Genomic DNA, 13,961 nt, shown 5'->3' with positions numbered 1-13,961 from the left:
GAGATTGGGATTGACATATATACACTAATATGTATAAAATGGATAACTAATAAGAACCTGCTGTATAAAAAAATAAATAAAATAAAATTCAAAAAAAAAAAAAAAAAAAGGAGGAGATGTGACTATGGATGAATGGTCAAAGAAATGCGACTTTGCTCATTTGGAGATGGAGGAATCACACTTGGACCAGCCAAACCAGACTCTTTGCTATTTGAAAAGCAATTTTCTTTCCTTTTCTCACATTGTTTCTTCCATCTGGAATTGTATTGGACCCATCACCATCAATTCGAATCCTAACAATCCTTCAAGGTCCACATTTTTCTAGTATGAGTCAATGCATAAGTGAACAAATGCATAAAAAATGAAAGCTACCTGTGTATAGGTTGGCTTTCCTACCCAGTCATACACTCCGGAAACAAGAATCAGTAAACAAATACCTAACATGGCGAGAGTAGGGCCGACCCATGCCAGGTTCCATGCCTTCCTTTTGCTGAACAACCACTGGCTTTGTTTCTTTGACTTTATATTCTATGCTCTGCCAAAACATCACGTTCTTCGTTACTTGTCAGTAACTGGTTTCTTTATTAGTTTACTTACCGAGGATATTCTGTTCCCCAAAAGAAAGGCTTCTGGAGCTCTCCTGCTGGAAATCCTGGGAGAAAGACAAACAAACAAAATTGTAAGGGATGTAGGGATTGATTTAATGATGAGTATCTGGTTCTAGCTTTGGCACTGAAGTTCCAAAGGCCCATCTTAAAGGTACTCCTCATGGAGCTGGGACCCCTCTAAGAGATCCAACTATCTCTAAGATGATATTAATTCAACTGAGTTTGCAATCAGTGCATTCCATCAGTTTCAAGGAAACTTATTTTGCATGGATACACTATTGGCAGTGTCCAAGCTGCTGTGAACTGGGTTCCTTCATAAACAGCACATGCAAGAGGCTTCCAGCTTTCTTGTGGCTTCCCCTGATACAGAAAGGGCCAGCTTCATGGGCACACAACCAGTGCAGTCACACAGGGCCGCCGTGCAGAAGGACCCTGCAATGGAATTAATGCTCTGCTGTCACTGTATGAAATGCTTAATAAATTTATGTTTGAGTGTGATTTTGGAAGTGGAGACCAAGGGGACAAGAAAGCATGCATGTGAGCAAAGCAGCCATGCAAAATATTCCTGTCCACGGTTCCTTTTATGCTCCATTTGCACGCAGCATCCAAGATGCTCCCTGGGAGCGCAGAACTCCAGTAGACCCACAATATGTGCGAATTCAGCAAGACTCAAAACGAGTACAAGGTAAGCATGTTACATCTAGGGCTGAGTATGTGGGAGCTCTGACAGCCCTCTTGGGGCTCTTTCTGTTGGAAGCAGAATTTGCTTTGATCACCAAAGGGCAGCAGTGGCATTCTAAGAAACATGAATGGCCAAGGAACTCTGTCATACTCTTTCTTACTCCTGTATCGGTCAACCACATATACCGAAATGATGATGTAGAAGGAAAGGGAAAGACAGGACGACCCATAGTTTCTTTTCCTTTCAGTCCTTTCTTACTCATCAGTAAGCCAAAGGCAGAGAGTGTTGGTAGAATGTACATGTATATAAGAAATGAAGTAAAACCAACTGAGTTAGTTTTATGCAGTGTTTCCACTGTTCTGGCAAGAAGAAAATACATACCCATGTACAAGCTAGAAAATACAAACTACAATTTCGTCAATTCCACATCTCAGTTAAAAGTTCTTATATCTGGGAACTCCCCTGGTGGCACAGTGGATAAGACTCCATGCTCCCAATGCAGGGGGCCTGGGTTCGATCCCTGGTCAGGGAACTAGATCCCACAGGCATGCTGCAACTAAGAGTTCGCATGCCTCAACTAAGGAGGCTGCGTGCCACAACTAAGGAGCCCACATGCTGCAACTAACGAGCTGGTGAGCCACAGTTAAGGAGCCCTCGAGCTGCAACTAAGAAGCCTGCGAGCCACAACTAAGGAGCCCGCCTGCCACAACTAAGGCACCCACGTGCTGCAACTAAGGAGCTGGCGAGCCACAACTAAGAAGCCCTCGAGCCACAACTAAGGAGCCCATCTGACGCAACTAAGACCCAGAGCAACCAAATAAATAAATAAATAAATATTGTTTTAAAAAAAGTTCTTATATCTGTATTTGTTTTGGCATTGCACAATATAAAGATGAATGGTAAAATTACGCTGATGATTTAAATTTTTAATTTTTCTTACAACTTACAATGGTATTAAATAGCAAACAAAAACTACTGTGACAAGTCTAGAGAAAGAGAGGCCGTAGAAGACAGGACAAGGCTATATATTTTAGCCCCTTTACAGCACTTTTTCCTGCTTTCTGAAAAAGAGGTCCCCATATTTTCATTTTGTACTAAGCCCCACAAACTATGTAGCTGGCCCTGGGTGCAGATGAGTGGGAGAAATGCCTTGCTTTGCTTTGCCTTTCCAACTCGCCACTAAATTTTGTACCCTGGGGTTGATCCTAGGAGCTGCACTTACAAGCCATCACAACTGGGAATGCAAAGAATAGTAACAAAAAAAATGAGAGAGAGAGAGAGAGATACCTTCTGCAACATCCTTGCCTGCTCCAGAGCCACTGCTCAAAGCCCCTGGAGACTAAAAGCTCTTTTATGAGTTCAAATGTTTTCTCTTCCCTCTCTCCCTCTCAACAATCTGTCTACCTCTCCTCCAAGACAGGACACTACGAGAAGTGACAGTAGGAAAGCACATTCTTAATTTAGAAGTGAAATATTAATTCTATGTAATTCATATACATATACTATTTATATTTTTTAAATAATATCATAGTTTGAGATTTCAGGGTGCAAAAACCTAATTGTAAAACAGAGCTGGATCCAGCTAGTAGTCCTCTCTCTTCCTGCTGCTTTCACATAAAGGAAAATGCATCTGACTCTGGAGGAGCAATGTCATATTAATCTTCATAATTTCCACATTTTCTTAAATATCTTTGGCATCTTTACATCCATATTCCATCATCTTTTTGGTGATTACTTTCAGTAAGTCATTCTGACTTGAATATATATATGCAAATATATATTACATATATATGCAAATCACAGTGTTTATATGAAAATTCTGTCTCACATAATATATCATCAAAAAGCAATGATATTTCCTAATAAGAACAATGATCATAGACCAATGTGACTTAATTATTAAATCATTATGGCTTTCCTGCTTGGTAATGTGCCCAGCTGGAAGCATTTATGCCCATTGCCAACCCCTTTACAGGAAAACATCTGACACCTGCATGAGCCTCCTTTCTGCCGCTGTTGCTGTTAGAGGCCCCAGACTCGCAGACCGCAGCCATCACACTCCCCTGATCAGCTGTATCTTCGCAGCTTGTCAGGGCCATGGAACCCAACACTGATCAACAGAAGAATCTGATGCCCTTAGGACCATTTTGCTGAAGTGAATGGATTAACTGTTTAAGCTGCATTTTTGGAGATGTCAACTGGCGAGAGTGATAGATCAAATCCCAACAGGGCCAACTCAATATCTTATCTCATAAAGCGAATGAGTTCTATTTAGCAAAGGTAGAAGCGAAAAATAATTAAATAAATGGAAACTGAATTCTCTTTCTTTTCCTCTCCCTTTTTAATAGGCTTTTCTTATCTTTTCTTGCATATCCATTTTATCTCCTCTTCTTCCCGTTTCAGCACTGCCTCACCACCTATTTCACACTTTTCAAGCTCCTCTTTCTATCAGTATATTATGGGAGACATTCCTCACAATGTAAGTGTGTGTGTGTGTATATATGTACGCATACATATGAACATGAGAGATAGGAGAGAGGGAAGGAGAGGGAGGAAAGAGAAATTTAACTATCGGACTGGCAAAATTTCATAAATTTAATAATACGTCATACTGGCCAGGGTGTAGGAAGCATGTTGGTGGGAATATAAATTCTTGCAAGCATTTTGGAAAGCAATTTAGTCATCTCTTAATGCTTTAAATGCCATTTTAAAAAACGAGTAACTGCATGCTGATAAGGAAAAGGCTCTAAGAGATGTTATTAAGCAAAAAAAAATTAAGTGTAAATACAGCATTCTGTCATGTATGAGTCCTTTTATGTGTACTACATGTGTAAATGTATGCATAGGTATATAGAGTCAGGTCTGCTATAACGCTTGTATTGAAAAGGTAAATTTGTTCCAACATGATTGAAATATCAGGGAAAAGACTGGAACATAACTCCAATTTCACATTTTCTTATGTGCAATTTTGTCCATGAGAAATGCTAGATGAAAGCAGAAAATTGCACCCAAATGAACTGAGCTGCTTAAGAGTACACAAAATGCACACATCCCAACATGGACCAGCTACCTCTGTCCCCCATGTGTTAGAAGCCCTACCCATCCACATCTGGTGTTAAAACTTTTCAGATAAACCTCCTTCCACCACTACACAGTAACTCACAAGCTGTAAGCCCTCCAATGCCAACTTCCCCAAGCAAACTTCAGGTCTTTTTTTTAAGGGAAAGCACCATATTTACTGTAGCATTTATGTATTTACCCATTTAACATGTGTAAAACTGTGCTGTCGTTTTTATTAGGCTCCTAGCTTTTGTTTTCACACGTCACTGATAAGTTTTTGATTGTTGTGCCCCAACGCCATTTGTCCCATAAGCCTCGTGGCTTTTATTGCACAGTTTTGCATAGTGCAGTGATATTTAGGACCACATGTCGCATTATAGCAGAACTGACTACGTATGTACACATCTATGTGTATATGTACACATATATATTCCCACCAGCGGTTCTCAAATTTTGTCATGCATCAGAATCACCTGGAGGACTGACTTACTGAAATACAGATTGCTGGGCCTCACCCTCAGAGTTTCTGAGTCAGTAGGTCCAGAGAGGTGGCTAGGAATTTGCATCACTAACAAGTTCCCCTGTGATGTGATGCTGATGGTTTGGGAACCACACTTCAAGAACCACTGCCCAATCACTGGCTCGCATGCACTGTGGTGTCATGGCTAAATATCTTTATTGCTGCATTGCTGTAACTGAGAAAAGTGTGCAACAACCTAGATGTTCAACAGGAGGGGAATGAGTTAATGATGGTATAACCATATTATGGACTGCTGTGCAGCAAATGAAAAGAAAGAGGCAGGTCTCCATATTCTAGCATGGGAAACTCTCTAAGAAATGCTGTTGGAATAAAGCAAGGCATAGATATAGATATATAAATGCCATTTATATATTTAAAATAACTATCCTATCAGTTTGAGTATATGTATGAAAATTCACAGAAAAGGTCTGTAAAATACACATCAAAGTGGTCATAGTGGTTACTTACCTCTTGGAGATAAATGGGATTTGGGGTGGTGGGTGGTTAAAGGGGCTTTGGACATAAATGTAATGTTTTAAATATTAATTAATCAAAGGTAATCAACTTGTATAATTAAAATGAACTCTTTTAGGGACTTCCCTGGTGGTCCAGTGGTTAAGAATCCACCTTCCAATGCAGGGGACGCGGGTCTGATCCCTGGTCGGGAAACTAAGATCCCACATGCCGTGGGGCAACTAAGCCCGCGCGCCACAACTACTGAGCCTGTGCGCTCTGGAGGCTGTGCACCACAAGTAGAGAGAAGCCCGTGCACCGCAACAAAGAAAGACCCCACATGCCGCAACTAAGACCCCAACACAGCCAAAAATAAATAAATAAATAAATAAATATTTTTAAAAATAAAATGAACTCTTTTAGAGATAAACAGGTGTGTGTATTACAGAAATTTCTCCTAAAGGTTATCCCAAAACAGTTTATAGTTAACTAAGCTTACATAGTAGTTTTTTGCTCATACATTTGTCAACACAAGCAAATTCCTATTTCAAGCAAAAATACAGACTGTGGTTAAATAATTCCAAACACTAAAATTCTGACAAAAGAAAATATTAGTATCTATATGTTGTAACAACCTCACTATTTGGTAGCAAAAAATTCTCTTTCTCAAATCTGCATGTAGGAAAATCACAAGGCCTGCTTTAGGCTTTCTACTTGGGTCAGCCTTTTGTTTTTACTGGCATTTCTCATAACTCTATCAATGAATATTGACTAACCTAGTTGGAATCTTCGCAAAATGGTGACCATAGAGTGCTTTTGTTTAGGACACAACTACGAAACAACTGATCACATTCAGTGGGCCAGGTTCAACTAGTTGGCCTTTAAAGTCATAAAGTTATATCCTAACTGTAGGTGTATCTTTCCAGGAAAAGTTAAATGCTTCAGTGTGTCTGGGTTTCAGCGTCCATTTTACTAGTGTAAAATCACATTAATTAGGGTTTTTAGTAAAGGCAAATATAGAGAAAAAAAAACAAAATTAGCCCATTGTCCCACAGCTCATACCTAAGAAAACAAACATATATCCTCAGGGATAGAGTTCAAACTGTATGGAGAGATGGGAAAAAAATTAATAATTTCCCTTTTTTCCCACCCCTCTCCCACCAGCCCAGAACTTCCCACTACTATGTACAAAACTAGCTTCAGATATTTACTCAAATGTCACCTCCTTCTCATTAAGGCCTTCCCTAGTGCTTTTTAAAGGAGGAAAGTATTATTCTACCCCCCTTTCTTGCTTTATATCTCATCATAATACCACCATCTATGATACTCTAAATTTTACTTATCCTTTATAAAGTATCGTCTGTCTTTCCCCAACTGGAATGCAAGCTCCATAACAAAAGGACTTTTATTTTTACCGTTCTCTCACTGCAATATCTCCAGAACAATGCCTGGCACGTGGTAAGCACTCAATAAATATTTGCTGACTGAATGGAATCTGCACTTTGTGAAACTCTAAACGGTGACTGGGGTTAAACGTTACCTATAACTATGAGTGCGTGTTAGCCAGAGTCTAAAACATTACACGACACTATTAGTACTACCAATGCGCTACTTCTTGAAGTTTCCATATTCAATACCAGAATAGGGCTATGTTCCATTATTCAAGTTCCGGTTTTCCTTTACCTTCTAGATTAGGTACTCTGTTGGTGTCATTCCCTTACAATCATGGCCGAGCTAGTGCAGTTTTGAAGTTTGCACATTTTTTTCAATAAACTCTTAATCAGAATGCAAATATTAACAAGATGAAAAGCTCTGCCCAGCTCCATGCAAATTCCATCACCCTATGTCCTCTTAGCCCTCCATACCACCAAGGAATAAAAGTAGGGTATTTTCCCTTTTATGGTTTTATGGCATATGCTACAAAGAGAAAATCACACAAAATACTGATTTAGATCAGAGTCCTTTGGTCCTAACAATACTGAATGCAGATAATCTCTTTTCCCTACATTCTTTGTATGCTTTCACATAATTGCCACATTAATTTTTTTTTAATTATTTATTTATGGCTGTGTTGGGTCTTCGTTTCTGTGCGAGGGCTTTCTCCAGTTGCGGCGAGCGGGGGCCGCTCTTCATCGCGGTGCGCGGGCCTCTCACTATCGCGGCCTCTCTTGTTGCGGGGCACAGGCTCCAGACGCGCAGGCTCAGTAATTGTGGCTCATGGGCCTAGTTGCTCCGCGGCATGTGGGATCTTCCCAGACCAGGGCTCGAACCCGTGTGCCCTGCACTGGCAGGCAGATTCTCAACCACTGCGCCACCAGGGAAGCCCTGCCACGTTAATTTTAAGTTCCATATCCATAAGTGTATGGTTCAAGAAAGTTATCGTGTGGCAAGTATTTTGAAAGCATTTTCTTCCAACGTTTTGTCATTTGTAAGTTTTGGGTTTTGTTTTTTATATATTGACCTTACAAATGGTGATTATCTTAAGACAACTGTAGTCAGACTGGAAACATGTTGTTTCCGTGTTTGGTCAGATTTAACAAGATGGGAGGCCTCCAACTTTCAATACCAGTCTTCAAAACCCAGAGCACCTGCTTCTTCCCTTTCTCTCCATCAAACTTTTGAAAACTTACTAACACCCTCCATATCCAAGGGTGGAATTCAATCCTCGGTTGGTTGAACCTTCGGATGAAACCTGTAGATATGGAGGGCCAACTGTATGGTGCAAGGCAACTCGAACTCCATCTAAATTTGGGAGCAGTTCACTCTTAAATTCAGTCTTTCTTTTGACTCCTTTGAAGGAAGTGGCATTATTTGAATTTGTTCAGTTAGGATCTCTCCAGCGGCCTCGGGGGCAGAATTGGCACAGCCAGGGGCCAATGACAAAGTAAGTTCAGTCCAAAAGAAGTTGACAGGGGTGAGGTTCTAAAGGAGAATCCAATGGGCTTGAGAATGTGTAGGCCAATGTGCACACTCAACTGTTTAATTAAATCTGTTTCCATATTTGCTGTAGGTGCTTTCCCCAGAGAGGTACTTGGGTTTTCCATTAAGTGTGTATCACTATGGGTGTTTGTGATACTTTTATTGAGGGGCTGACTGTATCAATACATTGTATTATATTATTAGTCTTGTCAAATAACAGAATGCTTGGTCTTTTGCATGGATTTATTGGTGTATTAATGTGACTTTATTCTAGTACATGTCATGACAGTTATTTTCAAAAGCCTTAAGTATATGCTTATATTACTGAACTAATCCATGTATCAATCTACATTCCAAGGCTTACTGCTGATGTACCATCTTAGCAACATTATTATACTTCTTGGTGAGATTCACTTGTAGTTAATTCTGCTGACTTGTTTATTTTACTTATCCTGCCTAATAGCTCCAAGTTCTATAGTTCACTACGTGAATATAGTTTATGACCCTAATTTTGGAGATGTTAATATATTTAAATACCATCATAAAAACTACTGGGAGAAGTTTGGTTTGGTTATGATGAGGCAACTTCCATAAATAACCAGTGACCACTAACATTTACTGAGCACCTATGATGTTCCAAGCCACACAGGTAAGTTTTGAACATACAAATGTCCTCAAAGAACCTACAATCCAGTGAGGGGGAAAGGACGTAACTAGAAAAAAATTTCATTTTGCAAAATCTAAACAGGAAGGTGAACTGATACCAAAGCTCTCTAAAAGTGTATTTTTAATTGAAATGTCTTTTAAAGTCAGTAAAGAAAGACTGGATACATGGGAGTAGATGCATAGGCGTGTTTTGGGAAAGGGGTTAGCTGTACACATGTGTACGCTAATGGGTAAAAAATTCGTAAGATCAGTAGGGTCCAGAGTTTTCAACAGGCCCCCAGTTACTTTGGTGCATCCTAGTTGAGACCCACTGGCTAAGATCAGAATAAGGATTCTCAACCCCAACTGTACATTAGAATCCCTTGGGGAGGTTTTTAAAAATATACCCATGTCCAAGCCCCTGTCCCAGACCTATCAAGTCACAATGTCTGGGATGGAGCCCCGAGCAGCAGTATGTTTTAAAATTTCCCCAGATGATTCTAATATGCAAACAAGTTCAGAAATCTTGGTTTAGGAAAAATAACTGATGTATATACATCAGCCCTCCTGTCTCATTCTCCTCTCTTCACTGCTCCTCAACACTGTGCTTGTAACGTATGATATTTTTATTATAATTTTGCAGACTATTCTTTCAAAACTGAAATTTTACACGGCTTATAAATTATGATTGTACAAAAGGACAAAAATAGTTTTAATTGCAACTGCTTTGGAAAATCCAGGATGAATCCTCACTCTAAGAGAGAACGAGTGTTACATCTTATTCAGGATTAGTTCTTATAATCAGATAAGCCGGATACCATTCTTCTAGAATCTAGGGGGCCATCAGTAGGGACATGGAAATTGCTGCAATTACAAAGCACTTTTGGTTATGTTTTTTGCTGTAAAGGGATTTCATTGTCATCTCACTGCTAAGATTAATAGTGGCTTTTTTTTCAATTTGGCATCTTGCAGTAATTTGGTGAATGCCAACCCTCCCCTTTCCAGAAAATATCAAGTTCTAACAGCTGTGACTCATGTCAAGGGATCCAGCAAGATGCCCTAGCCATCTGCCGGCTTCCTGCAGGTAACCTCCTGCCACCATATCTATCAGCCTAGAACTGACAAGCTGAAAGCAGCTTCTAAAATCTGCCCTCCATCTTGAAATCTTCTCTTCTGGCTCTTCTATTCTTTTCCTGCCAGAATTACCTCCAGGCTGCAACAAAGAGAACCTCTTCTTCTTTACCAGCGTAATCAACCATCCCTGTCTGCCCAGGCCTGAAGGGCTCCTGGGATGTGGAGCTTTCAGTGCTAAAATTGGGACAGTCCCAGGCAAACCAGGACAAGTTAGCCTCCTTACCTTTACCCAACCAAGTTTGACCTCTTTTGCATTTGAACTGCAATTTTATAGCTCAGCAGTTCTCGAATTTCAGCATCTAGTGGAGGTTTGATGGTTAAAATCTTCTTAAAACATCAATTGCTGGGCGCACCCCCGGAGTTTCTGATTTGGTAGGCCAGGGGTGGGACCAGGTAAAGCCCATTTATCACAGGGGATGCTGCTGATCCGGGGGCCACACTCTGGGAACCACTGTGCAGCTCAGTATCTCATATTCTACTTGCGTACCAGCAAGTCCTTTCATGCACACAATTGCTGTCCCAGGTGTTAAAAACTGACATTAGAGGAAGTGATGTTCAATCCAGGCCTGGGAAAACAGCAGATGCTCAACAAATGCCTGTGTGGGGTCACTGAGCCATATCTGGGGTGAGATAATGGTCTCAAGAATGAAAATGTGACTAACATTTTCCCCTTATCAATTAGACCAAAAAACAAAAAGAAAAAAACTGAGTCTCTTTATTCATCTCCTCCAACAGTATCTTTACGATGCCCAACAGTATCTTTTACGATGGTAAAAGAAAACCATCTCATCTGTTGTTAGTGAAAATATAAATTGGTACCACTTTTCTCAAGAGAAGTGGCATAATATGTATTTTTAAATCTCTTAAATTGAGCATACCATTTGACTCAGCAATCCCCTCCACATCTAGGAATCTACCCTAAAGGATAGTCTCAGATTTGCACAAAGACTTAGCCGCAAAACTCATCACAGAGTTTTGGGGGTTTTTTAACAATAGTGGAACAGCCTTAATGTCTTTCGGTAGGAAATTAAAGAAATTAAGGTGCTTTTATTTGGTGGAATACTCTGCATGGTAACTTAGAAGAATATGTAACAAATGAAAAAAATACTTGTTACAACTTTCAGTGGGAAAAAACAGTTTAACTGGACGAGTCCATAGTTAATTTCAATTTTTAAGTATGTAGATAAACATAAGTTTGAGAGAGATTCAACAAAATTATTAACTGTAGCTATTTTTATAAATTATGATTAACTTTAAAAATATTTTTAGCTTATCTAAAATTTTCTAGATTTTCCACAATAAATATGAACTACTTTTGTAATAAGGGTTAAAGACAATTGATTTTTTTCAAGGGAGGACAAGTGACACTGTGACCTTCAAGACAAATCAGTGAGATTGTTCCCTGACTCCCTGGCCACGGCTCTTTTCCAGCTTCCTGATGCTCTCCTCACTCGGGCTCACATCCAGGTCGCTCCCAGTGTGTGTCCCACTCACACCCCACCTCTTGAATCAAACTGACCCTGAAAACCATTCTGTGCTTTCTGCTACCAGCCCTGCAGCGAACCTGCCCAGTCCTCTGTCTGGAAACAGCATGCGTCCTGCCCCACGAGAGTGTTTTCACAAGTGCACAGCAGGTGGTAAATGCGTCCCTCCAGGCATCGGTCCTGGGACTCACCAGTTACAGGAATGCCATGAGATTGCAGGGCTTCCCACTTAAAGGCAGCTTGTCTCACGGTGGCACTACCCAGAATGTCATTCTCAGCCGCCTCCTTGCTCAGGCCTCAGAGACATGGGGCTGTATTAGGACGTCCAGAGTCCTTGACTAGACCAGGACAAGAACATCTGAAAATAGTTGTAGCAGGTGTCCCACAACCTTGCTAAGTGCATCATGTGGCAATTCTGCAAACTACGTGAACTTTGCTCATGACTTAACTTCAACTCACTTAACAAAATTTTTTTAAATTTCAGAGTAAATTTTGTGAAGGAAAACGTTTTGGGAGAGTAGCTCAGAATATTCTTGTTAAGGTAGCTTATGAAATCTCTCAAATAACATCCCCACCCCATCGGAATCCAAGGATGGAAGAAGATCATGGGCATAGCCAAAGGGCTTGCAGAGAACAGCACTCTTAGAGACGGCAATAATCAACTGCTGCTTGATGCGACAGCCCTCTAAGACGTGAAATCACCACGACCTGGAGACCACCTGACCTTCTGATCCTCATCCCCGGCTGTCCCCACATCCTATAATATCTTGTTTCCACACCAAACAAACAATCCCCCACCACATGGGTGAGGGCAGAATATAATGATTACTCTAACATACAATTATACCATGCTTTCAACTTTTTCACAGTGTGTTCACATGTGTCATTTCATGTAATTCTCGCATTTCTTATCTGGCATTGAACAGTGTAGGCTGAAGACTAAGAGCATGTAATCAGAGAAGCTGGGTTACACTCCCATCTCCGCAACTTACTAGTTGTGTGCTCTTTCGCATGTTACTTGGCCTCCCTGAGCTTCAGTTTCCTCTTCTGTAAAATGGCCCACAATACCAAGCTTAGAGACCTACTGTGAAGATTAGAGATAATATATGTTAAAGTATCCAGCACAATGCTTGGCACATTAATGGTTCTCAGTGAAGAAGAGCTGCACAGAACAATTATACTCTCCATTTTATGGGAGTCCTTCAAAGCATCAGCGGAAAAGTTGGGAAACTACCTGTATCGTCACTACACAATTATTTGAGAACAATCTTTTGGGATTTAACTTACCCACTCCCTATTTCCCCTCACCACTGCCATTGCCTAGGTTTAGACCCTCCCCATCCTTCTCTTGAACCACCTGCCAAACTCCTAGCGGGCGTAGGGGGCCTCAATCTTTCCCCTCTCCAAGCCATGATCTGTAAGACTAAGACCAAGGAACCAAAAATGAAGTTTCTTGCCTCTCAAAGAAAACTATACCAGTTCCCTATGGCCTGTTCCTCAATATGGCTTACAAGGTCCTCGTCTACTTCTTCTACATTTCATCTCCCATCCTGCCTTCTCGCCCCATCCCCCGTCTACCACATGCAGTCTGTGTCCCAGCAATTGTGACCATCTCACCGCCCGTTCCTGCTCCACGCTCCGCGTGTGTTGCCTTTGCACCAGCCAGTACTTCTGCATGTCCCAACCTGCCTACTTTGCCTACAGAATTTTCCTCCTTTCAAAGCCCACTCAAGTGCCATTTTCCCTGTGAAGCCAACCTTCACTCCCCTAGATGATTAGCACTGCTCTGTGGCTCCCGGGATGTGCCGCACACTCACCACGATGTCTTATAAATGACTGGTAACAAGTCTGCCCCTCCCCGCTTCTCAAAAGCAAGGAATCCTGACAGCTAAGATTTATTGACTACCTACTATAAGCCAGTTTCTCTTCCAAGCATTTTGTATATATTATCACCTTTAATCTTCACGACAACCCTATAGGATAGTCACTACTATTATCTCCATTTTATAGATAATTAAACTGAGGCTTAAAGAAGTTAACTAACGTGCCCAAGGTTGCAAGTTATCAGCGGCCAAGCCAGGATTCAAAATCAAAGCCCACACTCTTAACCACTACACCATACCATATTAAAAACCTAGCACTGAACTCAGTACCTGGGAAGTTGTAATGTCTGTATTACTTATTTCTTGCTATATAACAAAGTATCCCAAAACATAGTGGCTCAAAACAATAAACATTTACTATCTCACAGTTTCTCTGGGTCAAGAATTCGGAAACAGCTTATTTGTGTGGTCTGTCTCAGGGTCTCTCAAGCGGTTGCTGTCAAGATGTCAGCGTGGGCTGCAATCATCTGAAGGCTTGGCCGGACTGGAGGATACGCTTCCAAGATGGCATGCGCACACGGTGCTGGGCATGGGCAGGAGGCCTCGGGTCCTTCACACGTGGCCCTCTCCACC

At 41.0% G+C, this 13,961-nt stretch overlaps 1 protein-coding gene across 1 annotated transcript in view; it reads right to left on the bottom strand.

Moving 5' to 3' along the window:
* Positions 1–13,961, bottom strand: part of PHEX (phosphate regulating endopeptidase X-linked) — a 198,071-nt gene that overhangs the window by 26,104 nt on the left and 158,006 nt on the right. The window contains exon 16 of the mRNA XM_059910108.1: positions 598–652. Coding sequence (XP_059766091.1) covers positions 598–652 — 55 coding nt within the window. The remainder of the gene's footprint in view (positions 1–597; positions 653–13,961) is intronic.

This window comes from Balaenoptera ricei, chromosome X, assembly GCF_028023285.1.
Source record: "Balaenoptera ricei isolate mBalRic1 chromosome X, mBalRic1.hap2, whole genome shotgun sequence".
Taxonomy (NCBI): domain Eukaryota; kingdom Metazoa; phylum Chordata; class Mammalia; order Artiodactyla; family Balaenopteridae; genus Balaenoptera; species Balaenoptera ricei.
The sequence above is the reverse complement of the archived record's forward strand: the minus strand, read 5'-3'. Positions and strand labels throughout refer to the sequence as shown.